The 27,217-nt window shown below is 45.8% G+C and overlaps 2 protein-coding genes across 4 annotated transcripts in view; both read left to right on the top strand.

Annotated features, from left to right (window-relative positions):
- EEF1D (eukaryotic translation elongation factor 1 delta) overlaps positions 1 to 27,217 on the top strand; it is a 200,331-nt gene that overhangs the window by 29,979 nt on the left and 143,135 nt on the right. The gene's annotated exons all lie outside the window — the stretch shown is intronic.
- LOC115085785 lies at positions 8,664 to 25,693 on the top strand. 2 transcript variants are annotated; one of them, XM_029592194.1, is made up of 2 exons: positions 8,664 to 8,678; positions 24,275 to 25,693. In XM_029592194.1, the coding sequence occupies exon 2, from the start codon at positions 24,297 to 24,299 to the stop codon at positions 25,488 to 25,490; it is 1,194 nt and encodes a 397-aa protein (XP_029448054.1). In that variant the 5' UTR covers positions 8,664 to 8,678; positions 24,275 to 24,296; the 3' UTR covers positions 25,491 to 25,693. The 2 variants fall into 2 exon arrangements, with proteins under 2 accessions (XP_029448054.1, XP_029448053.1); XM_029592193.1 differs by lacking the exon at positions 8,664 to 8,678 and adding an exon at positions 9,192 to 9,246.

The raw sequence follows: 27,217 nt of genomic DNA, 5'->3' as shown, positions 1-27,217 counted from the left end.
TTCCAGCTGTTGTGAGAAGCTTTGCAGGCCATAGGGAGGAAGGTACTGGTGGTAATCAGTTGTGGGTTCTCTGGTGCTGCCGGAGAAAGCAAGGTAAAGAAGGATGGTGGTTTGTGGGGGAGAGGGCATGGACATAGAGTCCTAATATTGCAGACTTTGGAGGCACAGAGTGCAGAACTTATTACTCTCATGCTTGCTATCTGGGCTATACTGTGTCTTCTTGGAGTAGGATCTCCAGAGGGGATTTTAATCTTACCACAAATCTAACATGTTGCAAGAGTAGATAGTGAGAGGAGGGGAAAAGGTATATGAGGGAGCCTGGCTGGTGGGGAGTGAGTGAGTGCACCACACACAGGTGCACACTCTTATCCTGCCATCCATTCCCCCCTCAATCATCTCTTGTCCCCAGCTTCCCTAAGCAGGCAAATAGGGAAAAGGAGACATTGGAGGCACAGTTTGCAGTCTTTGGAGAAATCTAGAAATATATTACTCTATCTTCCATACCCTTATTTCCCTGGGAATCCTGCCCTCACCCACTTCCCCAGCATTTCAGGTTGCTGAAAGGGCCACACATGGTTCCACCTTCTCTGAAATCCTTCTCAGTAAATAATGGAGAGGGTCTATTTCCCTCTTCTGCTATCTATCCCCTTCCAAATCAGCAAATTAAGGGGAGGACCTTCCCTCCCTCTCCCACTCTTGATTTGAAATGTCATATGCATAGGGACATCTGTTTCCAGTTATGTTATTTTTCCTAGGAATTTTATAACCAGTGGAAAAATGACTTATTACAAATGAGAAATATCATAGGAAAAATCATTTCTTTTGTCATAACATTGAAATTCCTATGAAAAATAAAATAATTGAAAATGAAGGACTCTACATATATGGCCCTTCTTTTGAAAAGTTTGGGGATTTCTAAGAGATTCGTTGAAACATACTTGACCAGGGGTGCCTAAACGTTTGCACCCAACTGTGAGCAATATTTGAGGCATTTATGGCTTTAGCTTATCAGTGCATTGTACAATTTAGAAGAAAAATACATTTTTAAAAGTTAATTGTTTGATGTACCTGTTTATGATTCAGAGCCAAGTGACTGCTTTAGCTATCTTTTTAATCATTTTTTCCCTAGCATATAGACAGATCAACTCAGGACCAGTGGGTTATGCTCCCCTGCCAGCAGGTGGAGACAGAGCAAGCTGACATCACACTATATATACTCCTGCAGTGATCCTAGCCTGCCAGTATTCTCCAGCAGATGATGGATGTGCATCTCCCTATGGAGATTGCCTTGTTTGGAAAGGAGATTTCAAAATTGAGGATAAGAAAAAGCCCTGCTCCTGCAGTGGTATCTAAAAGTCCCTCCCCCAGTTGAGATATTCCTGAGATGATTTCTGTAGTCACTCAGAGGTGGGGCTTGGTCCGGTAGCTGGTCCTTAGCATGGACTCTGCTGCTTGTGCAGCTGAAAGGCAGTGGTTGCTCAGGCTGAGCGCAGTGGCGATGGCTAAAGCCCTCTCCCCCTGGAGTAGAAACTGTCTGTACTCAGCCGGTAAGCGCTGAGCTCGTGTAAGTGGGTTTTTTTTTTTTAAAAAGGGGTTTTACCCTTAGCGACAGAGGAGTTTCAGGACTTCCTCCAGTCTCCCTGTTCAGAATCTCGTTCTGATGTCTGTTCCTGCTCCTGTTGGGGTTTTTGGGACCTGGGCAGCCTGGCGGGTTGAGTGGCTCAGTGGGCTAGGCCCTGCTGTAGGCTGTCAGTACTCCGCGTGGTAGGATGCGGCGGCAATTTCTTCGCATGCTCTTGTCTTACTACCCTCTACAGGACATTGGTGTGCAGTGCGTCTGCTCTGCCCATGCGTTGTGTGATTCGCGTTCGGCACACGCCCCTGTGCAGACACCTTTTTAGTGTGTACGACAATGCTTTGCTTGGCGCACGTGTTGTGAGCACACCTTGTTGCACTTGTTCCTTGGTACCTGATTTTTGTGCACATAATTTTTTCTGCACGAGCTGCTTGCATGAAATTCCTCCTGGTTTGGAGCCATATCAGACCACGTTAAGGTTTTTTCATAAAGATGATCTGCTGGCCCTGGTTTCCCAGACCATGAAGATGCTGGGAGTGACTCGGGCGGATCTTATATCAGAGCAGAAGAAGAATCCCATTTTGGTTTCCTTGTACAAAGCTGCTTGCTTTTTTCCCTGTTATGGACTCTGTTTAGGAGCTGATTGATCTTGAATGGGGTGCCCAGAAGGAAGTTTTAAAAGGGGGGGGCATGCATTGGAGGGTTTTTACCCAGCTGTGAGAGCATTTGCGTTTTCCCAAGGTGGATGTGTGTTTGTGCTGCCTCTAAGCGAAGGACTACTCCCATGAAGAAAGGAGTGGCCTTGAAGGATGTGCATGATTGAATCTATCCTTAAGCAGCCTTTGCATTGGCAATGAACTTACAGATGGCTGCCTGTTGAACTTTTATGGCTCATTCTTGTCTGCTTCTCTCTCAGGAGGTAGATGATTCTGGGGTCAATCCCAGAGCAGTTATGGAACCCGCTGCTGCTTTTTAGCAGATGTGAACTGCGATTTGATCCATACTTTGGCCAGAGGAATGGTTTCAGTGGTGGTGGTCAGAAGTCTGCTGTGGTTGTGGAATTGGTCAGCTGAAGATGCCATTTAAAGGCTCGCTCTTGTTTGGGGATGAGTTGGAAAACTGGCCAGTAAGTGGGGTGAGTTTCTGCTTCTCTGATTGCTGAGGATAAAAAAAAGCAGGTGCAGTGCCCCTCTTCTCTGAGGGGGTCATATTAGGGGTTCCCAGTGTCTTGTCCGTACAGGTACCCCTCATTTCAGCGGTCTCGGCCTTTTGGTAGGTCTCTGTCTCTTCGCCCCCAGCAACTGAGAGGAGTTGGCTCGAGTTCAGGCCCATTCTATGCTTCCTAATGAAGGTTTGCTGACCCACCTTCAGGACGAGGAGATAGGGGGCTGCCCATCTCTTATCAGAGGTGGATTGAGATCACATTGGATCAATTGGTCCTGGAAGTGATAAGGGATGGATGTGTGCTGGATGTTCGTAGCACTCCTTGGAACGCGTTCATGGTGTCTCCTTGCCACTCACCACAGAAGAAGCAGGCAGTGGAGTCTATGCTTCTACAGCTCCTCTATATGAGGGTTGTGGTTCCTGTACCTGCTTGTCAGGAAAGTATGGGGCGTTCCATTTATTTTGTGGTGCCCAAGAAGGAAGGTTCCTTTCACCCCATCCTGGATCTCAAGGGTGTCCAACAGTCTGCAGATCCATCATTTTTGGATGGAAACCTTGCACTCTGTGATAATGGCAGTGCAATCGGGAGAATTTCTGACCTCCCTGGATCTGTCCGAGGTCTACCTTCATATTCCTATCTGGTTGGAGCACCGTTTTCTGCACTTTGCGGTGCCGAGTTGCTGTTATTGGTTTTGGGCACTACCCTTTGCTCTGGCCACCGCTCACAGCACATTTTCCAGTGTTATGGTAGATGTGGTAGCGGCATTGCGAAAAGATGGAACTCTGTTGCATCCATACCTGGATGATTGGCTGATTCGAGCCAGGTCATTGGAAGAGAGCAAGTTGGTGACAGTGATCTCCTTGCTGCGAGAGCTCGGGTGGTAAACATGGCCAATAGCAGTCTCCAGCCTTCTCAGTCGTTGGAGTATCTGGGTGTTCGGTTTGACACGGGACTGGCCAAGGTTTTTCTGCTGGACGCACAGATCCAGAAGTTGATGTCCCCTAGTGTGTCAGTTGGTGAACGCAATATGCTCGATGGTGTGGAGCTATCTTCAGGTACTCTGTTTGATGGCAGCAACCCTGGAAGTGGTTCCTTGGCAAGGGAACATATACATCCTAGTCAATGCTCATTGCTGTCTCGTTGGAACCTGCAGTTTCAGGATTATTTGGTTCTCCATTTGCTGATGGATTTGTGTTCTCGCCTCCAGTGGTGGTTGCAGGAGGCTCATCTGAGAGATGGCATGTCCTTGTCGTGAGAACCACCAGCTCAAGGCGGACAGTCTCCTGGGTTGGGGAGCTCACTATTGGGAATTGGCGGCACAGGGCCGTTGGATGGCTGAAGAGGCCTTCTGGAACATCAATTGCCTAGAAGCTTGGGCTGTCAGGTTGACGTGCTTGCAGTTCAGCCACAGATTACAGGGTCAAGTGATCCGCGTGATGTCTGACAACACGACTGTGGCCTACATCAATTACCAGGGAGGCACCAAGAGCCAGCAAGGCTCACAGGAAATAGACTCCCCTTATGGAATGGGCTTAAGTTCATCTACAGATCTCAGGAAGGGACAACATACGAGCAGACTTTCTCAGCAGGAAGAGAATTAGACCCCAGAGAGTGGGGATTGACTGCAGAGGCGTTTCAGCTGATAGTGGATTGCTGGGGACTCCGTCCCTTGACCTGCTGGTGACGTCTCACAGTGCAAAGCTGCTTCAGTTGCAGGAGAGCCTTGGTCCTTGGGCATTGATGCTCTTGTTCAGTCCTAGCTGGAAGACTAGCTGCTTTATGCCTTTCTTCTGTGGCCCTTGGTGGGCAGGATCATTTGCAGGATCAAATCCACAGGGGGCTAGTACTCCTAGTGGCTACAGATTTGGCCCAGGCATCTGTGGTATGTGGATCTGCGGAGGCTTCTGACAGAACCCCCTCTTCGTCTTCTGCCACACATGGATCTGTTGCAGCAGGGGACTGGTTCTTCATGAGAATTCGGCTCTATTGTCTTACGGTTTGGCCCTTGAGAGGGCTCACCTGTTGAAACGTGGTTATCTTTCTGCAGTGATTTCTACTTTACTCTGTGCTTGGAAGTTCTCCACTTCTGATGTATGTGTGGATTTGGAGTGTTTGAGGCTTGGGGGCGAGGAGTGTGGTGTTCTTCCTCATTCGGTTAGGATCCCGCTGCTTTTGGATATTTTACAGGAGGGCTTGAATAAAGTATTGGCTCTTAATTCCTTGAAGGTTCAGGTAGCAGCTCTTACATGTTTCAGAGGCACGGTGAATGGCGTAGTCTTGTTGTCCCATCCTGATGTGGCCCATTCCTTGAAAGGGGTAAAGCACCTTCGGCCTCCCTTGTGGTTGTCTGTTCCATTGTGGAGTCTTAACTTGGTGCTGGATGTTTTAGCGGTCCCTACATTTTGACTGCTGCGCAGCCTTTCCTTATGGTTGTTGACCCCGAAGACAGTGTTCCTGGTGGCTATATGTTCTGTGCATTGCATTTGAGAATTGTAGGCATTGTCTTGCCGGGAGCCATTCCTTCAGGTGACTCCCAGGGGTGCTGCGTTTTGTCCTTGTATTGTTTTGTCCTTGTTTAAGGTAGTCTGTTTCATCTGAATCAGTCCATTTCTTTGCAATCTCTAGATAAAATCGGAGACACAGAGGAGTTTCGCCTTTTGTGTTCCTTGGATGTCAAGAGACTTGTTGTGCAGTAACTGGAGGTTTCTGAACCTTTTCTAAAGTCAGACAGCCTGTTTGTCCTTCTTAGTGGAAGGAAGAAGGGTTAACCTGTTTCGCAGGCTTCCGTAGCTTGCTGGATTAAGGAGGTGGTAACAGCTGCATATGTAGATGAGAACCAGTTGCTTGCTCAGGTTAAGGCTCATTCCACTAGGGTTCAGGTAGTGTCATGGGCGGAGGTTTGTCTGTCTCTCATTGATCTGCCATAGTGCAACGTGCTCCTCCTTAAATATTTTTCCAGATTTTATCATCTGGATGTGCAGGCCTGGGAGGATCCAGTGTTGACTGGACTAAGGGCAGCCTCTTGCCCTGTTCGGGAGCAGCTTGGGTACATCCCACTGATCCTGAGTGCATCTGTCTGCCCGCTAGAAAATGGAGATATTACTTGATGATTTTGTTTTCCTTGTAGACAGATGGATTCAGCTTGCCACCCTCAGCTGCCACTTGATTGTTCATGGTCCTCCTGTGGGAATACTGATCCCATGGGATTACTGGTAAGTGTTCCTCCAGTCCTTAGATTAGGGTACCTTTGTTTTTACTCGAGTTCAGTGTTTGGTTTTAATCAAGTGTTTTGCTAGTCTGTCCACAGTTGCTTTTTGATGAGAATACTGGCAGGCTAGGGACTCCTGCAATTTTGCGCAGAAAATGGCAGAGGAGACCCTAGCATGCCGCAAACGGTGCATGCGAAGATGGAAGGCCCTGGTGCACCATTTGCGGCGAAAATGAAGGCCCCTGTGTGCCGCGAACTGAGTGTGCTCCGCTCGCTGCAAAGATGAAGGTCCCGGTGAGGGAGGAGAGGGTGAGAGCATGGGAGGTGAAGGGTGGGTGCTAGAGAGGGAGTTTATATGAGGGGATTGTGAAGGAGTGTGTATGTGTGTGTGAGAGAGTGGGAGCTGGTGTGTATGAAAAAGGGATTGTGTGTATGTGAGGGCGCTAGCCTGTGTGAAGGGGTGCGTGAGAAGAGACCTAGGTAGCCTGTGTGAGGATATGTGTGAAAGAAAGGGAGCTTGTGTGGATGTGTATGCAAGAGAGAGGCACCCTGTATGAGGGGATCTGTGTGTATGCGAGAGAGTGCGGGAGCCTGTATGAGAGTGTGTATTAGAGAGAGGGAGCCTGTGTGAGGGGCAGTACTGAGAACAGGGTCAAACTCTGGGGCTGGCGATAGAGTGGAAGGGGTTGAGCCTAGAGGTGGAGGGTAGAGATACTGGCAGGTGGAGGAGTTGGGGCCTGAGAGGGCAAAGTGGCCAGGGGAGTAGGGAGAGCGAGTGGAAGGGACACCCTTACAGTGAATTTCTAGGGAAATTCTGCTCAAAATATTTAAAATTCTGCATATCTAAGTACATTTTTTTCTGTATTAATTTAAAATGTAATTACTTAACACAATTTACATGACAGTCTTTATTTTGACCAATATAAAGTTTGCAGAATTAAGTGTTTTTTTTGTGCAGAATTCCCCCAGGAGTACTATACTGCGACGTCAGCTTGCTCAGTCAGCATCTGCTGGCAGGGGAGCATAACTCACAGGTAAATTTCTCCATTATTCTTTTCATCCTTATGTATATGATTAGGCTTTCCATTTGGCAGTGAAAAATTCAGATATGGGACTAGACATTTGAATGCAGAAGGACAGAGAGAAATAGTCTTTGAATAGTACTTGTCACACCAAAAATGGAAACTTTGTCAAAAGGTTTATTCTGGAGGGGGGAGACTGCTCAGTGACCTGTTCAAATGTGTTTAGAGAACAGTTTGCATTTTTTTTTTTTGCATTTAGATGCAAGCTAGAATGCCATCACTGTGATCTGCATTTCACTTCTAACAAAAGTTCAAGATTTCATTTGAAGACTGTTGGGGTGGGAGGAGGAGAGTGGGTGTTTACTGGTGAGGATGTCAAGTGGTTGGAGGCAACCAGGTGCCATGGGAGAATTGTAAAACAATATGGGACTTTGTGTCATCTGAAGAAAAAGATTAAACTGTTATGTGAACTTCAGAAAATATTATTCCATAGAAAGGGTATTGGAATGGTCTCTTGGGCTGGATGGTTGAAGCTTAAGTTGTGGGATAAACAGAGGATCCTTACTTGAAAAAAGTGAAGGGATAGCAGAAGCATGATGTAGGAGCACTATAGGAGTAGCCTAGTAATATGTATGAGGCCAATAGTAAACCACCACTTATGTGTGCAAGAAGGCATTGGAGTAACTTGCATGAAGTAGCAGTTATGACCCTAACAGCAGAGGTGGGGCTCCAAGAATGCATTGGGCTATCATGCATGGAGTGACAGTGGTTAAAACCCAAACTGCAATGAGCATGGGGCGGTCAGAAGTTTTGGATAATGGTTTGCCTAGTTTTGGGAGTTATGTGGATTATTAGAAAGCTTGGTAGTAAAAAAACATAGTAGGGGGGGACCTCAGTGTTGGATTTATTATTGGCCTTGTAAGAATCGGAGAAATACTATGGCTAAAACTGTTTGCTGGTGGAGGCTTGTAGTTTTGCAGATTCTGGGTATACTTGAGACTAATATGGAGGGCAGTGATGGGAAGAGTGTTGGAAAGTCAAATGAAATGGAGGCTGGGTAGTTGTGGTGAGTATGGGAAATTGAGCTTCTTAAAATGGAAGAATTGTAATTGTGCAGACTGGATGGACCAATTAAGTCTTCCTGCTGTCATTTTACTAGGTTACTATTTGCATCTTTAGACCAGTTGTGCCCCATCCTGACTCTGGAGGGGGTTGGCAAAGGGAAGTGGCTCAGCCCGTTGGGTTTTGGGTTTTCGTGATATCCACAATGAAGATGCAAGAGAATGAATTGTAAACAATGAAGGCAGTGAATGCAAATATCTCACCCCTAATAGAAAGTATATCCTGAAATCCTGACTAAGGACCAGTTTGGAAGCCACCCCCAAGGTCTCCATACCCTAGGAATTCTGTCAAAGTTTAGAGCAAGACATTTTGGGCATTTGTATTTTAAATGAAAGTTTTAGCTTTTGTTTACTAAGGATTGCTTCTAGAAGCACTTTCTAAAGGCACACTTTCTAACTCAAACACTTCTACCTGAAGCCTCTGACATAAAGTGCTTGGGAAGGAATTCAGATGTTATAAGTCTTTATCTTGCTGCTACAATTCTAGCTGCCTCTTGGATGTTAATGCATCATAAACAAACTTTTCTAATTTCCCTAACTTTGCTGTTTTCTTCTATTAATGCTGTCATAGGCACTAACACTAGAAGTAAGTATTAGCCACATGCATGTCCACCTTTGTCTGGGTTTTCTAATGATCCCTGTACTGTTCCAACTGTGTATGAGTACCTGATTCATGAAGTGTGTTGCTTATGTTGTGGACAACCCCATTTACTGTTCCCACATGCATCAGAAATGCCTTTGTGTATTTTCCATGGGAGTCTATCATGTGCCATGTTTTAATTTTTGGTTGGTTTATTGAAGATGAATATTGTTGGGGGAAATAAGTGATAATTATAATAGAATGCTAAAAAACAAAATTGCTAATTCCTCTCCAGGAATATGAACGTATTCCTAGTACCAATAGAACAGGTCTATTTCAGAATCATTCTTTAATCCTCACGGACAGTGTTTTTCTTAAAAGAATTTTGGCACATTTTGAAGTGGTTGTAGCTCCACTGGAGAACATGCGCTTGATTTGTACATCATAATTGCATGTATTCAGCCATTTTCTTCATTTGCCTGACTCGTTTTGTTCATGCCCTCTTTGCTTCTGTCTCAGGTTTGCATACCATCTTCTGCTATGATCACCGGTACACTGGCAAATAAAATACAAGGTACTCACTACAGTTTATAAAACATTGAGTAGTGACTCCATGTATTACTTACTGCCTTGTTAAAAATTCATAACCCTACCAGATTTACATTCAGCTGGCTGATGTGTTTTGTGCGTTCCCTCAGTCAAGTTAATAGCACTAGAAGAAAATTGTGAGAATATTTAGGGGCAGGCCAAAGCCTTATTGAACCTGCTTGCCTGACTCCTTGAAAGCATCTAAGAAAAATTTGAACGTACACCTTTTTAATGATTTCAAATGATTTTGAGGTTCCCTATTTGTCTGTGAGGATTGGCATATTTCTAACTTGTAGCTGTGATGTGTTCTGCTTGCCTCATTTTCTGTTACTTGGACAAGTATTTGGTTTGTTTTTAATACTATATCTTTCTTGTTAGCTGCTAAGAGCATTGGATTACACAGCATATAAATATTTTAAAATAAAATAAATTTACAATGTCACCAAATTGTGGTTGTCTTGCCAGATATGAGTGTTCCCATGTGTTAACACAGTAAACAATACAAGGCACATAATGTGGCCTAATCTAAAAACAATCCAAAGGGCATTTTTTGTTTTGCTTTTTAACTTTTGGATGCAGGCGGCTGTCTTCCAGCCTATAAGATAACCTGTTGTGAACTGTGTAGGGATTTTATTCATGAAAAAGAAATATATAGTTGAGCTTACTGAATTTGTGAAGCTTTTTGTTTACATAAAACCATTATGGGTTTTACGTAAACATGATTATGGGCATGTCAATCTTTGTATACTCAATCACTCCCATTTTCTTCCTCTGCTGGAGGAGAAACCTGATTAAGCAGCCATGACCTGTGCTGGGGACTTTTCTAAAGGGTCAGAAATCTAGTATTAACAGATTGGTGCCCGTTTCACTTAGACTTCATTTTAGTGAGAGTTGTCTGTTTTGATGGCCAGTAAAATTGAGGCGTATCAGTTTGGAGACTTGTGCCATAAGTTCATTACTTGGCTAGACCAAAAGATGATATTCTTAGAGAGATTATTTCATAAATAACTGGAAGGAATCAGGAAACTAAAGGCCAAGACAACTTCTAGAGCAATCCATAGACAATCACATTTTTCTTTTTAAACTTTATAATTAGTGGGGACTCTTCTCTGCTGGACTCTATTTTCTGTTGGCATTTATTCATGCTGATATGTGAAATGTCATTTTTCCTCTTAGTATGCTTTTTACATCTTCAGTTTTATTTTGTGTTCTTTATTTCATAGTTGCCACTTATTACTGTATAGAAATGTGAGCATTAAGCTTCCTCCAGCATTAGATGCTGACATTTCTTTGCGTGCACTGTATGTAGTGGCTGATGGGGTTAATAGAAATGAATTGAGACACTTTACATTCTTAGTTGCATGGTAAATTGGTACAATCCCTTATATAAGGCATTTTGGATATAAAGTTAACTTGATTTCCTGTACATACTCAGATCGTTCCAGACCAGTGGGTTGGGCCATTTAGGTACATCTAGAGACAAGTGTGATAATTGCATCTTAAAATTCACCTTTGCTGTATGGGGTTCCCTCTCCTTTCTTTACAGATTGTTTGACGTCCTGTGAGCACTCTGGTGCAGTTCTACAGGGACATTGTAATGTCCAGCTGATGATAATGTTGTAATGTCTACCATGAAAATGATGGACATTGGCTTTTTCTGGTATTGTCAGAGAAATGGAACTATACCAAATCTGTTTTGTGACCAGAAGCAGGGACATGATTTTGCTGTCCCATTCAATGTCATTGACTGTAAACATACAGTACGTAGCAGCTATAAAGTGCTGCTTTTAGACTATCTGGCAAAACCATATAGTTTTGGAATACAGATCTTTGTTTTGAGGGTTTTAACTGCTAAAAACATGTCAAGTCTGCTCTTTACATTCAGTTTTGGAACACCATTCCTGGAAAGTTCCTGGGTTTTTTACCTTTTTCAAAATTAGATTTTACAGAATTTAGAATTGCCAATCTCAGAGGATAAGCAGGATGGTAGTCCTCAAACATGGGTGACAAATGGAGCCCTGACACGGAAAACTTATGATAAAGTTGCCATTTTCCTTTTCACGCCGATACTTTGGCAGCAGTCGACGCCAACCCTTTGCTAGACGGCCATATTGTTCTTTTCAACCTTATCGGCAATCTTCATGCCCTCAGTATCAAAGGCAGCAAACGCCTCAACCATCACAGAATAGAAGAGGGAAACAGAGGACCCAAAGGCAGCAGGCACAGCAGCCGGCGGCCCTGATAAAAATCCACGCAGTCTTTTTGAACCTTCAGCTACCACTACTACAGCAAGCACTCCCGGGCAGACTTCAACAATGCCTACCTGCGTGGGAAGCGATCACTTCAGACCAGTGGGTTCTAGATATAGTAAAACAAGGGCATCAACTCCAGTTTACAACAAAACCCCTCCTCCCTCATTTACATCAGTCGGTATGAAAATATCATCCTCAACTCTGACAAGAGGTCTCCATGCTTCTACAACAAGCAGTCCGAATTGTACCACAGACAACCCTGAACACAGGGTTCTAATCCCCATATTTCCTCATTCCAAAGAAATCGAGAGGACTCCATCCAATCCTGGCTCTCCAGGACTTGAACAAATATCTAGTCAAGGAGAAGTTCAAAATGGTGTCCCTCAAGTCCATTCTTCCCCTGCTACAACCAAACGATTGGATGTGCTCAATAGACTTGAAGGATGCCTACACACACATTCCTATCCATCCGTCCTCGTGGCAGTACCTCTGCTTTCAATACAAGCAGCAACATTACCAATACAAAGTTCTCCCCTTTGGACTCTCGGCAGCACCCAGAGTCTTCACCAAGTGTATGGGAGTGGTGGTGGCTCACTTACGTCAGAGAGGGATGACAATCTTTCCATAGCTGGACGATTGGCTCGTTGCGTTGAGCCCGCAGATATTGGTACAACACCTTCAACAGTTGATGGAATGTCTGAATGCTCTGGGTCTGATAATCAATTATCAGAAATCGAACTTGAAACCCACTCAAATTCTTCATTTCATTGGTGCCCGACTAGACACGATATGCCACAGAGCATTCCTACCGGAAGACAGAAAACTCGAAATGTTGCCTCCTACGAATTCTTCTCTGCACGCACAAACTGATGGCATGTCAAATCCTAATGGTGTTGGGTCATATGACAGCAGCCATTTTCACTGCTCCCAATACCAGACTTCACATGTCTTCTACAATGGGGGTTGAAGCGACAATGGATTCAATACTCGCAACCATTGCACAACCGCCTAATACTTCGGAAATGGCAAAGGACGTCAGTTGGTGGCTCAAGAAATCCACCCTTTCCAAGGGAGCATTGTTCAACCCACCTCCTCACAATGCAGTCCTAACTACAGATGCATCCCGCAAAGGATGGGGAGCCCATCTAGACCTCCTGGAAACTCAAGGTCTATGGTCCCCATCCGAACAACATTTACAAACCAATCTATTGGAACTTCGGGCGATCCGAAATGCCCTCCAAGCATTCTAGTCCCATCTGCAGGGTTGCAGAATGATCTACACGGACAACCAAGTGGCATTGTTTTACATAAACAAGGAGGGTCCGGTTCGTGGTCCCTTTGCCAGGAAGCCCTGCTGATCTTCCAATTAGCACACCAACATTCCATTCATCTGCAAGCAGCATACTTGCCAGGAATTGCAAATTCCAGAGTGGACAGATTAAGTCGGGTGTTTTATCGTCACGAATGGACTCTCAACCCAGATGTAGTTCAAAGTCTTTTTCGACAATGGGGGACTCAGACAATCGATCTCTTTGCAACAGAGGGGAATGCTCAACTTCCTAGTTTCTGCTCACTATGGCCAACTCCCAACAAAGTAGCACAAGATGCATTCCTGATTCCTTGGCACGAAAGCCTGATGTATGCTTCCTTCCCTCCAATTCCGCTCATCCTGAGAACTATTCAGAAGTGTATAACAGACCGGGCACAATTAATCCTCGTAGCACCTGCGTGGCCCAGACAACCATGGTATAGTTATCTACTTTGCCTTTCCATAACAGACCCAATTCGTCTGCCGAATCGGCCAGATCTAATCCAACAAGGCACGCTTCTTCATTCATGTCACGCCTCTCTTCACTTGACGGCATGGAGATTGAGCGGCTCCTGCTAAACGAGCAAGGCATTTCTGCAACAGCCCAGCAGGTATTGTTTGAATCTAGAAAACGGTCAACTAGGCGCAATTATGGGTTCAAGTGTAAATGCTACACCAACTGGTGCACATCTAATAAAATTCCCCACTTGGACTGTTCCCCGGAGCTACTCCTGGACTACCTTTATACCTTATGCTTTGGGTCTCGCAATCTCCTCTATTAGAATTCATCTGAGTGCAATTGCAGCTTACCATAGGCCGTACCAAAATCAGCCTTTTCCTAGCGTGTAGCAGATGGACTCAGGATCAATGGGTATGGTGTACTCCTGATAGCAGTTTGAGACAGATCAGATTTCAATCTGACGTCAGCCCTAGTACATATACCCCTGCAGGAAGTCCAGCTCTTCAGTATTTTCCGTCTCCATAGCAGCTAGGGACTCTATGCATGCTAGCACAGCGTTAGAGTAAACTTTACCAAAGAAATCTTGCCTCTACAGACGAGCCCCGCTCTCCTGCGGTGACACCCGTTGGGTTCCTCCCCCAGTCGAGATTCCCAAGGTGATTTCCACGATCCCTCCGAGTTAAGCCTCGGACTGACGGCCGACCCTCAGCAGGGACCTAGCCCCTGACATCGGATGAGGCTGAGAGGCAGCGGGTGCAACCTTGAGCACGGCGGTGAAGGTATTTTCCACCCCCCCTCCCCCCCCCCGCCCGGAACGAAATCGGGAAGTGCCGAGACAAGGCAGAAATCTATTTAAGTCTCCGATCTCTGAAGCTCGAGGAGACGCACAGGTCGCCAGCCAGGACCCAGTGCCACCAGGTTGATCTGCCTTAGCAGGGCTAGACCCCAGTCAGATCTGAGGGTCCTCCCACGTTGGAGACCCTCCGAGGTGGTCTCCATATTGTCCGTGTGGTTGCCGTCACCATTTTGGCCCTGTTCACCGCCCTGTCCGCAGTCTCGACCCGTGCGCACAAATCCCTTGTGCGCACAAGCAAAGCGTATAGCCACGCGCTCACTGTGCGACCCATGCGCACAACTGCGCTCACGTTGTTCTGCACGCACCGAACCGATGCACGCATCTTAGATGCACACCAGCGCGCACAAACCTGGCACCGCCTGAAAATAAGCTCAAAGCTCAGGGTCTTTGCCCAGCATGCCACATTAGAGCTGCACAGCATGAGGAGGCCACGGCCCTGTGTATACAGTGCGAAGAGGCCCTAGGGGACCCAACTCATGGCCCTCCCGAGCCGGTACCGGACCTAGCACAGCGGGACCCCCCTGAAACGGGGCTCCCCAGGGACAGGCGCCTCCTAGTCTAGACCCAGCTTCTATCTCCTGGGTGGAATTCTTCAAAGGTTTGCATACCTTCGTCCACATGCAACCAGGGCCTCCTACAATGCGGTCACAGGTCCCACCAGAGGACCTCATGTCAGGACCCGCCATGCCCAGGGAAGTGATCCCACCGCCCAGAAGCCCCACCTTCGGGGACACACACATCTCATATGAGGAGTCAGAACCCCTGGAGGAAGGGGAACTCCCGGGGACAGAACCCTATCGAATCATGAGATGCTTTTTCACCAAGGACGAACTTCCAGACCTGGTCACACACAGCCTAAAAGAGCTTGCCATCCCAGGCATAAGTGCATTGGGGGAACCTAAGTTGAACCCACCTTTGGAGGGACTTCATCAGATTTCCCACTATTACAAGCCATCCAGCAACTAATTGACCTAGAATGGGATGCCCCAGAAACCACGTTCAAAGGGGGCTGGGCTCTGGCAGCCATGTACCCTCTGGACCCTGCCGCCAAAGATCTCCTGGCATGTCCGAAATTGGATGCCATGGTCTGCGTGGTCTTGAAGCACACTACTATCCCCGGTGGAGGGGGAGGAGCAGCACTCAAGGATGCTCAAGAGACAGACATCTGGAATCTATCCTTACATTCCTTTGACGTCTCCACTATGTCTTTACAGATCGCAGCCTGCTGTGCCGTGGTGACATGTGCCTGCTTAGCACGGACCAGGAACAACACTCCTGGGGAAGCCCTGGAACCAGCCGTATCATTCCTCGCTGACGCCGCTTCGGATCTGGTACGCACAGCAGCTAGAGAATTTTATTATTTGTTACCGTTTCATTATTAAATATTAAATTGAAACGGTAATCACATGATTTTCACAAAATCATATAAATGGTAACCCCAACCCATCTCTCATTTAGAGTATATTACTGAACTATGTAACCGTAAAATATTGGCACACCATGGATAACTTAGAGACCAAACCAACCTATTTTGTGCCGAAATGTAAACCTTTGTGATGGTATATTACTAAACGACTGTATAGAAAAATTTTTAAATAAAATAAATCCACCGTGGCAGCCAGAAGACAGATCTGGCTCCGAAACTGGTCAGCAGACGCATCCTCCAAAACAAGACTCACAAGGATGCCTTTCAAGGGAGCACTCCTGTTCAGAAGCAAACTAGAGAAACTAGCCAACAAGTGGGGCGAGTCCCCACTGCCGCGGCTACTGGTGGACAGGAATAAGAGAAACCAGCGATCCTTCCCCCGGACCTCCAGGGGCAGAGGATCACAGCACTTCAACCCATATAGAAGCTCATATCAAGCGGCCCATCCCACAGGCCGGAGCCAATCTTTTCGGAACAAGCACAATAAAAGGGGAGCCAGCTCGGTCCCAGGCCCCAGTCGCACCCCACAATGAAGATCAGCCGACCCATCCAAAGAAAGAAGCCATAGGGAGCAGACTGGCCCTATTCTACCAAAGATGGGTCGAGAACTTCGGACAAGTGGGTCCTATCCATCATTCGAGAGGGATATTACCTGGATTTCCACCACCTCCCTCCAGACAAGTTTGTGGATTCTTCCTGCCACAACCCTTCCAAGAGAATGGCAGTAGAAGCTACACTGACCAGATTACTAGCCTTAAAGGCTATAACACCGGTGCCTCCACAAAAAATACTGGCCATTATACCATCTATTTTATCATTCCCAAGAAGGAAGGAACGTTCAGACCCATCCTGGACCTAAAGGCGGTAAACAGTCACCTGAAGATTCCTCGCTTCCGCATGGAAACCCTACGCTCGGTAATACGGGCAATACGACTGGGAGAGTTCCTTACTGCCCTGGATCTGTTGGAAACCTACCTACACATTCTGATCCATCAAGAGCATCAGTGTTTTCTACGCTTCTCGATCCTGGACAGTCACTACCTGTTCCGGGCACTACCTTTCGGGTTAGCCACTGCACCCCGGACGTTCACCAAGATCATAGTGGTGGTGGCAGCAACGCTGAGGAAGGAAGGAATCCGCGTGCACCCTTATCTAGACGATTGGCTGATCAGAGCGAAATCCCCGGAGGAAAGCCACCAGGCTACCAACAGTCAAAACTCTACTGGAGAGCCTCGGGTGGGTAGTCAACACAAACAAAGAGCTGCCTGCAGCCCTCCCAATCTCTAGAATACTTGGGAGTCTGGTTCGACACCAAACAAGACAAGGTCATTCTGACACAGACAAGGAGATCAAAATTAGTGACCCAGTTACAAACCCTGTTGAGCAAACTTCGCCCCATAGTATGGGATTATCTACAAGTTCTCAGCCTCATGGCACCCACTCTGGAAGTAGTCCCATGGGCACGGGCTCACATGAGACCCCTACAACGCTCACTGCTATCACAATAGAATCCACTGTCCCAGAACTACACCGTACGGCTTCCGATTCTGGAAAGTGTTCGGGCCCAGCTCTGATGGTGGCTACAAGAAGCCCATCTGAGCCAGGGAACGAGACTATCCTCCCCAACCTGGATCCTACTCACCACAGATGCCAGCCTATGAGGATGGGGAGCACACTGCCAGGAGCTAACCGCCCAAGGGCAATGGAACAAAGAAGAGTCAGGATGGAATACCTGCCTAGAAGCCCGGGCAGTCAGACTAGCCTGCCTAAGGTTCGGTCACTGACTCCGAGACAAAGCGGTCACAGTAATGTCTGACAATGCCATAACAGTGGCCTACATCAACCGTCAGGGAGGAACCAGAAGCCAACAATGTCTCTGGAGATAGACCTCCTAATGTCATGGGTGGAAGTGAATCTTCAAGAGATCTCGGCCATCCACATTCCCGGGAAAGACAATGTCGCAGCGGACTACATCCAGGAGAATGGAAATGGTCAACCAAAGCATTCCAATTGATAGTAAACCGTTGGGGAAAACCAACCATGGACCTCCTGGCAAACTGGTCCAATGCCCAGGTACCCAGTTTCTTCAGCCACGGGCAGGAACCCCAGTCCCAGGGAATCGATGCGGTACAGACCTGGCCACAGGAGACTTATATGCCTTCCCACCGTGGCCCCTATTGGGCGCGATCATCCACAAGAGAGAACACCACTTCTAGTGGCCCCAGACTGGCCAAGAAGACAGCGGTATGCAGACATGCAAAGACTGCTGGCAGGGAACCCCCTGCCGCTACCTCCACACAGAGACCTGCTCCAACAGGGACCGATCCTCCACAAGGATCCAGCTCGATTCTCTTATAGTCTGGCCATTGAGAGGGCTCGCCTAAGGAGGAGAGGATACTCGGGGGCAGTAATTGACACCCTACTCCGAGCATGCAAGTTCTCCACATTCCTAACATACATAAGGATTTGGAGAGTATTCGAATCCTGGTGCAAGGACCTAGACATCATACCACACTCAAAATTCCTGTGATTCTGGAATTCCTACAGAATGGACTACATAAGGGATTGTCCCTCAACTCCATCAAGGTACAGGTGGCAGCCTTGTCATGCTACGGAACCAAGAGCGAGAGTGGCAGCAAAGCCTCTCACCCAGATGTCTCCCGCTTCCTGAAAGGAGTCAAGCACATCAGACCACCCCTAAAGTGGCTGGTGCCTCTTTGGAACCTTAACCTGGTTCTAGAATTCCTAGCAGGAACCTCCTTCAGACCTCTCCACGGCCTGTCTCTCAGACTATTAACATTGAAGACAGCCTTCCTGCTGGCAGTCTGTTCAGCCCATCGTATATCCGAGCTACAAGCACTGTCCTGCCGGGAGCCGTTCCTCAGACTCACCCCGGGAACCATTCAGTTACACACAGTTCAGTCGTTCCTCCCCATAGTGGTGTCCCACTACCATCTTGCTGCCATCGCCAGATGAGCATAAGAATTCGGAAGAGGCTCGAAGTCTATGCCATCTCAACATCGGCAGACTCCTAGTCCAATACTTGGAAAGGTCGGAATCCCTACGAAAGACGGACCATCTATTCGCCCTTCACAGAGGGAAGCAGCCTCGCGAGCAACCATAGCCCGCTGGATCAAAGTCATCAAGGCGGCCTACGTGGAAGCAGGCAAGCCACCGCCTTTACAAGTCAAGGCCCATTCTACAAGAGCCCAGGCAGTGTCCTGGGCAGAAACCCAAGATGCTGTCACCTGCCGAGATCTGCAGGGTGGCGACATGGTCCTCCTTCCACACCTTCTCCAGGTTTTACTGCCTGGATGTTCAGGCTAGGAGGACACAGGATTTGCAAGGACAGTACTAAGTGGCTCACGGGCAGCCTCCCACCCAGTTCGGGAGTAGCTTTTATACATCCTATTGGTCCTGAGTCCATCTGCTACACGCTAGGAAATGGAGAAATTACTTACCTGATAATTTCGTTTTCCTTAGTGTAGACAGATGGACTCAGCATCCCACCCACGGCTGCAGTTACTCATGGAATTCTTGGGGGACATCCCCAGGAGCGAGTGATTCAAGGGTAAGTCATGCTTTCCTTCATCTAGGAAACCCATCCTACCAGGTGTCGACGTTTCTCCGTTGAGGGCACTGGCAGTCTCCAGCTATAGCCATTTCAACCGGTTCAAATTAATCAAGTTAACGAAGTTATAAAGTTAATAAAGTTATTCAGATTAGTCAGTCATACATATATCCACAATGCTTTTCGAGGAGAATACTGAAGAGCTGCACTTCCTACAGGGGTATATGTACTAGGGCTGACGTCAGATTGAAATCTGATCAGTCTCCAACTGCTATCAGGAGTACACTATACCCATTGGTCCTGAGTCCATCTGTCTACACTAAGGAAAACAAAATTATCAGGTAAGCAATTTCTCCAATCTCCACTCGCCCATTGGTATCTCGTTTCATCAAAGGACTTGCGCATCTTCGTCCGCCAATTGCTAAACCACCAGTGCCGAGGAACCTGAACATAGTATTAGAACAACTAATGTTACCACCATTTGAGCCCGTGGACTCTGCTCACATAAAATACTTAACCTGGAAAGTGGTATTCTTAACAGCAGTTACTTCTGCAAGACGAATCGGTGAATTGCAAGCCATAGTTCACTACGCTCCCTATCTACAGTTTTTCCACCAAAAAGCAGTTCTTCGAACTCATCCACTTTCCTTTCAGAGATAGTATCACCCTTCCATTTAAATCAAACAATAGAATTACCAACATTCTTTCCCAAGCCTCATTCCAACGACAGGGAACGTATGCTACACTGCTGGACTGCAAACGGGCATTAGTGTATTACAAGCAAAGAACACAATCTGCTCAACGTGCTTCTCAACTTTTTGTTTCCTTTAACCCTAACGCACCAGGTCTACCGGTGACCAAACTAACAATATCTAGCTGGATAGCACAATGTAAGCCTGGCATATGTTGAGGCTTTTGGGCCATATGTCTGCAACTGTCCATGTCATTCCCTTGGCACAATTACACATGCACAGAGCAAAATGGACCCTGCGGTTGCAGTGGTGCCAGGCTATGCTGAACCTCCTGGATTGAATCAGTCACCCATCTCTCAGGGATTCGTCCTGGTGGTGGGTACTTTCAAATTTGGATCAGGGGATCTTTTTTTGAAGTCCTCCTACCCAAATAGTCCTAACCACAGATGCATTCACCCTGGGCTGGGGAGCTTATAAATGGGCTCAGCACCCAGGGTCTCTGGTCTCTCAGGAATGCAGTTGTAGAATCAACTTCCTGGAGCTTCGGACGATCAGATACACGCTACGGGCTTTTAGAGATCAGCTGTCCAAAGTTGTCCTGATCCAAACTGACAACCAGGTAGTGATGTGGAATGTCAACAAGCAGGGAGGTATAGTATTGTACTTCCTGTGTCAGGAAGCGGTCAAGATCTGGTCGTGGGCCATGTCCCACAGCATGGTGCTCAGGGCCATGTACCTGGCCAGGACTGAGAACATGTTAGTGGACAGATTGTCGTATCATTAGACCCCCACGCGTGGTCTCTGAATTGGGGTGGTGAATCTGATATTCTGCCTCTGGTGGAGCCTGGATATAGACTTATTTGTGGCCCTTTGCAACAGGAAGTGCCTTGTTCTTATCCTTGGACACCCTTGCCCAATCATTGGGGCAAAGGTCTTCTGTACACATATCCTCCAATTCCTTTAGTGGCAAAGACTCCTGAAGCTTTGTGAGGACATGGGAACTATGAGCTTCTTCTTAGCCCCTTATTGGCTGAGACAGACAGGTCTGGTTTCCACTCCTATGGAAGTTGCCATCCAGAGACCGATTAGTCTGGGGATTTAACCAAATCTCATCCCGCAAGGTTGAAGCAGGTTGTGACATCTCAATCTTCAGGTCCTGGATGTTGAGAGGTTAATTCTGTAACCACTCAATCTCTGAGGATATTTCTTGGGCCCTCGTGGCTTCTTGAAAGCCTTCCACTAGAAAGATCTATGGACTGAAGTGGTGGAGGTTTTCTGTCTGGTACGAGCAGAAGGCCCTAGCTGTTCTCCTATCCCACACAAAAACTGCTTGATTACTTTTTATTCCTATCGGAAGCTGGCTTATAAACCAACAGTTTGAGTTCATCTTGGTGCAATTGGTGCATACCACTATGGTGTAGATGGTACGCCCACCTCTGTACAGTCTATAATTGTACGTTTCATGTGGGGCCTGCTTCATTTGAAATCTTCCTAAAGCCTCCCGTTGTATCTTGGAACCTCAATGTTATGCTAGCTTAGCTGATGAAAGCACCTTTTGAGCTGCTGTGCACCTGTGACCTGGAAGGTCATGTTTTTGGTGGTAGTCACCTCAGCACGCAGGGTCAGTGAGCTCCAGCCCTTAGTGACTTATCCACCTTACACGAAGTTTTATCAAGACAGGGTGGTCTTGCGAACACAACATAAGTTCCTTTCCTAAGGTGGTGATGCACTTCCATTTTAACCTGTACCTCATCCTACCAACATTCTTTACAGGCCCCATTTGCACAAGGCAAGCAAGCACTGTGCAGTTTGGACTGCAAGGGGGAGCCTTAGCATTCTATCTTGAGCAGTCAGAAGCCCATAAACGGTCAACCCAACTTTTTATTTCTTTTAATAGGAATAGGTTGGGTGTTGCTGTTGCCAAATAGATCCTATCCGATTGCTAGCAGATTGCTGCATCTCCTGTTATGCCCAGGTGGGACTGCATCTTGGGGGTCATGTCTAGTCTCATTCTGAGCCTTGGCAGCATTGGTGGCCCACTTGTGAGCATTCCTGTGGAGGAAATCTGCAAAGCTGCGACATGGAGTTCTCTACACATTCTCATCTCACTGTCCCTTGGATAGGGATGGCTGATGCAACAGTAGATTCAGCCAGTCTGTCCTTCACAATCTGAGGTCTAGAACCCAACTTTCCTCCCCTAGAGCCTGGTGTTTGGGTTCAGGCTGTCTTCCTCCCCCCCCCCCCCCCCCTCCCAGGTTACCAACAGCATGGTGGTTGTGCCTGTTGGCACTTGGTTGGGTGTCTGTTGGTTCCCCTTTTGTGTTGGGGAGCAATCTGTAGCTAGGTATTCGCCCATGTGTGGGGACTATCATCTTGCATGTCCTTGGAGAAAAAAAGCAGAGTTGCTTACCTGTAGCAGGTGTTCTCGGGGAACAGCAGAATTATAGTCCTCATGAAACCTGCCTGCCACCCCATGGACTTGGGTTTCTCCTGATTTTTCGTTTATATATAATTCTGTCATAAGACTGGAGAGGGACCCCTTGTAGATGTGTGGTATTGGGCATGCTCAGTATGCCAAGTCAGTGTTAGAAACTGACATACGTTTTGTGTCACCCATGTGTGAGGACTAACATCCTGCTGTCCTCTGAGAACACTTGTTTTATAGGCAAGCAACTCTGCTTTTTTTGCATGAGGTGATCAGACATTCTGGACAGTATGGAGTGAGAATGTTTATAATCAGCATTTAATATAGACACTTGGCCAAGTCAAATACTTTTGGGTGTATAGTGATAGTCTCTAGGGCTATATGCTCCATCAGATTTAACATTCTGAGAATGGAGGGGCATGAAAGTTCTCTACATCTTTCAGTTCCTCTAATGCCCTAAGTTGCTCAGAGTAGCTTCCTATTTGCTTTATTGTATTCCACCAGTGTAGAGCAGTAGAACAGCTTTCTTAATATTTATAATGTAATAAGTTTAATGGCAGCATTAGATCATCCATGTATTTATACATTTATACAAAGTTCTCATTTTAAAACTCCATATCTTCATTGAGCCTCAAAGGGAATGTATTAACTTGATCTCATGGGTTTGGTTTAGTTTTGGTAAAGTTACTATACACTTAAGGGATGGGTTTTTCTCTTTTGTACCAATGAAAAAATCCAAAATGAATTGAACCCTGAATAAGAATGTAAAGATGTTTCCTTTTTCAGTTTACACTACATGCATGAATTTGATTACAGGAAATGTAAGTGCTATATAAATAAAGTTCCCAGTTTTTTACTTTTTAATACTAAAACTTTCTGCAATGGTTTCTTACCATATTTAAAGTCCTGGCTCAGTCTGTCTCACTGGACAAGAATTTGATGCACAGCTCTGTATTGCTGATGCAAATAGTTTGATATTTTTTTGTCCTGTGCCCTATCTGCAGTAGACATCCTTTCTGCTTTTTGATAACTGAAGATTATAGTGAAAATCTGTTTGTTTTTTCTAAAGGCTTGATTAAAATTCCAGGCTTCAGCCTATATAGCTTTCCCAGAGTGGATCTCTGTACAGGGGTCTTACATCTGTTTAATTTATAACCATGTTGGGGTTAATTTTTGGAAATGTAACACTTGATTTCATATATGAAATGGAGTGTCTGATTTTATTTAAACACATGACTGCCGGTGCAGAGAAACTGATGTAGCCTATGGAATAGTGAATACCATTTTGGTGGCATGAAGTTAGTTTTAGTTTATACCCATTCATATGGACTTTTATAGAACATTGGGAACTTTATTATAAAATGTTGATATTAAAGCATATGGGTTATATCTGGAAAGAGCTTTTGATGGCATCACTAATTGTTAGGTTATATCACTGCCTGTGACTTACTGTAGGTATAGCTAAACATTAGTAACTGATAACACCTTGCCCTTAGCTTTGATCCATGCTAGGAAGCTTATAGTAATTTAACAGTACTCCACATTCAATTTGAAGGTGTACCATGTGTATATCCTCTGTCAGAAGACAATACTTATGGATTTCATTGGTCAGGATTCCTTTTTTCTTGCTACATACAGAAGGAAAAATAAATATTTATCATTTGTGACTTGTATTAAACTTGTGGCCAGCGTACCACCTCAAATTGGTATTGCATGTCACTGGCTATAAAGGCTTTTGGAATTCCTAAGATGTTCATTTCCCAATTACATGAAGGATAAATTCCTCCAAAGTAAAAGGCAGGTAAAACTTAAAACTTTTTTTGGATGGCTGTTAGTTTAAGCAGCCACGATTATGTGAAATATTAAAGGGATTGGTTATTAAAATTGCATATTGGAAGCTTACAAATTTGCTGGATACAACCCATATTTGCATGGTAAAACCTTTAAAAGTATGCCTTTGTTTAATAAAGCTATGATGAAACTTCATTACTGTGCTTATTGTCTTTCAATGCTGTTTTTTGAGGACAAGGAAACACTCCAGTCCAATGGAGACTGTTTGGGTGGACAAACACAAGTATGATGAAGCTGAAAAACTCCATTATGAGCGAGAGGCTGTAATGGCAGCCACTGCATTAGATGGAGTCGAAGAAGAGACCTTGAATGGTGTGAGTCAAGATGAGTGCTGTGAAACTGGGCCAAATGGTGAGCACAAGAAGTCTAGAAATGGAAAGAAGCAAAGAAAAAGACGGTCACCCAAACCCAAAAGTGTTGTGCCCAAATTAAATCTTGTGCTGGCTGGTTTGCTTGCAGATCATGTGTGGTTTGACAGACATGCCTATGAAAAGGCTGAATGTGAATACCAAACTAAGCTGGCAGCTGACTTGGCCAAGGCATTGTTGGCAAATAAATTGACTGTACCATCTGCTTTGGTGCCTAGGCCTAAAAATAAGAGAGTGACTATCCAAGCAACCATAAACTGTAATCATAGCAATCTGGTTGCTTGCCATCATGTCATTCATGGAGTTTGGGTCAACAAGACTTATTTTGGTGATGCTGAGAAGAAATTCATCGAACAATTCCACTCGCTGTTTGCCTCACAACCCTTACGCCTTCCTCTTTTATTGCATGATGGTGACCCTGGTGGTCTTATACAGAGAACCCCTGATGAGGGGTATATGACAGCTATGTCGACTCCTGCAACTCCTGCAGCACCAAATATGCCTTCAGATAATACGATTGCTTCTGGCCTAGTCAGATCTACCAGGTTTTCTACTTCCACAGACCCAACAGTTAATGGCAAGCCTCATTGGTCACGTTTCGAAGAGCTAATCACAGAGGTGTGGTTGGAGAAACCAGCTTATGATGATGCAGAAAGATACTTTTATGAGAACATGTTTGCTGGCCATTCTGTGATAAAGGGGGAGTCTTATCACTGTCAGCAGCTGCAGCCAGAGGTCATGAAAGAGGACATAAAGCAGAATGCTACTGGAAAACAATCTAGGGTTAAAGGTAAAGGGTTTGCAGACATCCATGGTGAACTGCACCATTCCTCACCTGTTCCCTGTCCTCTGTATAAGGAGAGTGAGCACCTATGGCTCAGCAAGCCCCTGTATAAGGCAGAATCACAGTATTGCACGTCTACAGCTTGGGTAACGTCTGTGAGACGGGTGGAAATGGGCCTGGAGATGCAGCTAGAACAGACCCCTCAGCCTGCTGTGCCGGGACATCATCTTAAGTAGGAACCATTCATCTTTGCTACTCAAGTTTTAAAATATTTACTAATCCATATTCTGTTATAGGATACATAAATAGGTATGACTTGAATGAATAGCATGCCTTTCTTTACTTGTCTGAATATTTTGTGAAACAAATTTTGTAATCCTTTATACTCGAGACACAGTTGCTAATAAGCAGCCAGTATAGTTTGAGTTATGAAGATGAGAGAGTATTTTTTATAGACTAAATCTTAAGCTGAATGCACTTTCTGCAATTTGTAAAACTTTGAGGTATGTCTGTTTTGATGCCTTGAGGTCTAGTTCATGTTTAGTTTACCTAGGTGTCAGCTGTTTGCCAATCTATTCTGAGGCATATATAAGCTGGCTAAAAATTCAGGTCACAAACTTTACATGCATTTTAGCTGACCTGGGTGCATAGTTGTGCTGGTTGAGGGGAGTACTGAGAAAATTTGATTAAAACATACAAAACAATCTAAAACATTTATTGAGTTTGCACATTATTAAAAATCCAACTGTACAAAGTACAGTTAGCATTTCTGTTCCATGTACTTGCAGAAATAGGAGGCATAGATGTCCATTTCAAGAATAGTTACTTTATAGTAACTTATAGTTATAAAATCATATTTATAGAAGTTGCTTACCTGTTACAGGTATTCTCTGAGGACAGCAGGCCAAATACGCCTAATATCACCTAATAGCTACACCCTTCATCCTCCTCCACACACCCCCCCTGTACCCCTTTTTTCAAACTCCCTACTTACCCCCCTTTCAAACCCTCCCTCCCCTTAGTCCCTCTATCATTCCCCTCCTCTTGCAATCTTTATGCATCTTGCTGTGTTCATTATGTATATATTATTTAGCCCTGGTTATCTGTTATGTATCTTATTTATCACTTATACTACCTAGGGATGTGAATCGTGTGATCGATCGTCTTAACGATCGATTTTGGCTGGGGGGGGGAGAAATCTGATCATCATAGTGAGGGCAAAAGTAGTGCCGGCACCATTTTGAATATTGGCAATACGGCCCGAGTGCAGGAGGTCGCTCCCGGACCCCTGCTGGACTTTTGGCAAGTCTTGTGGGGGTCAGGAGGCCCCCCAAGCTGGCCAAAAGTCCCTGGGGGTCCAGCGGGGGTCCGGGAGCGATCTCCTGCACTCATGACGTCGGGTGACGGGAACCAAAATGGCGCTGGCGCTACCTTTGCCCTGTCCATATGATAAGGGCAAAGGGCTACCGGCGCCATTTCTATTAACGCAGCCATGGCCCGAGAGCGGGAGATCGCGCCGGGACCCCCCCACTGGACCCCAGGTAATTTAAAACATTTTGGGGAGGTTCGGGAGGGTGGGGGATTTGTTTTAAAGGGTCGGGGTGGGTTTTAGGGTTGTTTTGGTGTGCCGGTTTTCCCGCCCTCCCCCGATTTACGATTTTTTGACTATAAATCGGGGGAATTGCAATTGTATCGCGGCTCTAACTATTTTTGACGATTTAAAATATATCTGACGATTGTTTTAAATCGTCAAAAAACGATTCACATCCCTAATACTACCTCTTTAGTTCCCATATATTAAGCTGTTCACTCAAGTTTAAACTTATATACCCTTATGTTTTATTGTCAAACGCCTCGCGCGTAATACTTCTGTTCAATGTACACCGTTGTGATATCCTTGATGAACGTCTGTATATAAAAACTGTTAAATAGCCATACAACTGGATGACATCAGGCACCAAGT

The sequence above is a fragment of the Rhinatrema bivittatum genome, chromosome 2 (genome assembly GCF_901001135.1).
Source record: "Rhinatrema bivittatum chromosome 2, aRhiBiv1.1, whole genome shotgun sequence".
In the NCBI taxonomy this organism is placed as follows: domain Eukaryota; kingdom Metazoa; phylum Chordata; class Amphibia; order Gymnophiona; family Rhinatrematidae; genus Rhinatrema; species Rhinatrema bivittatum.
The sequence above is the reverse complement of the archived record's forward strand: the minus strand, read 5'-3'. Positions and strand labels throughout refer to the sequence as shown.

Coding starts and splice junctions, on each gene's coding strand:
- LOC115085785 (XM_029592194.1), top strand. CDS start 24,297: ATGGAGACTGTTTGGGTGGACAAACACAAGTATGATGAAGCTGAAAAA.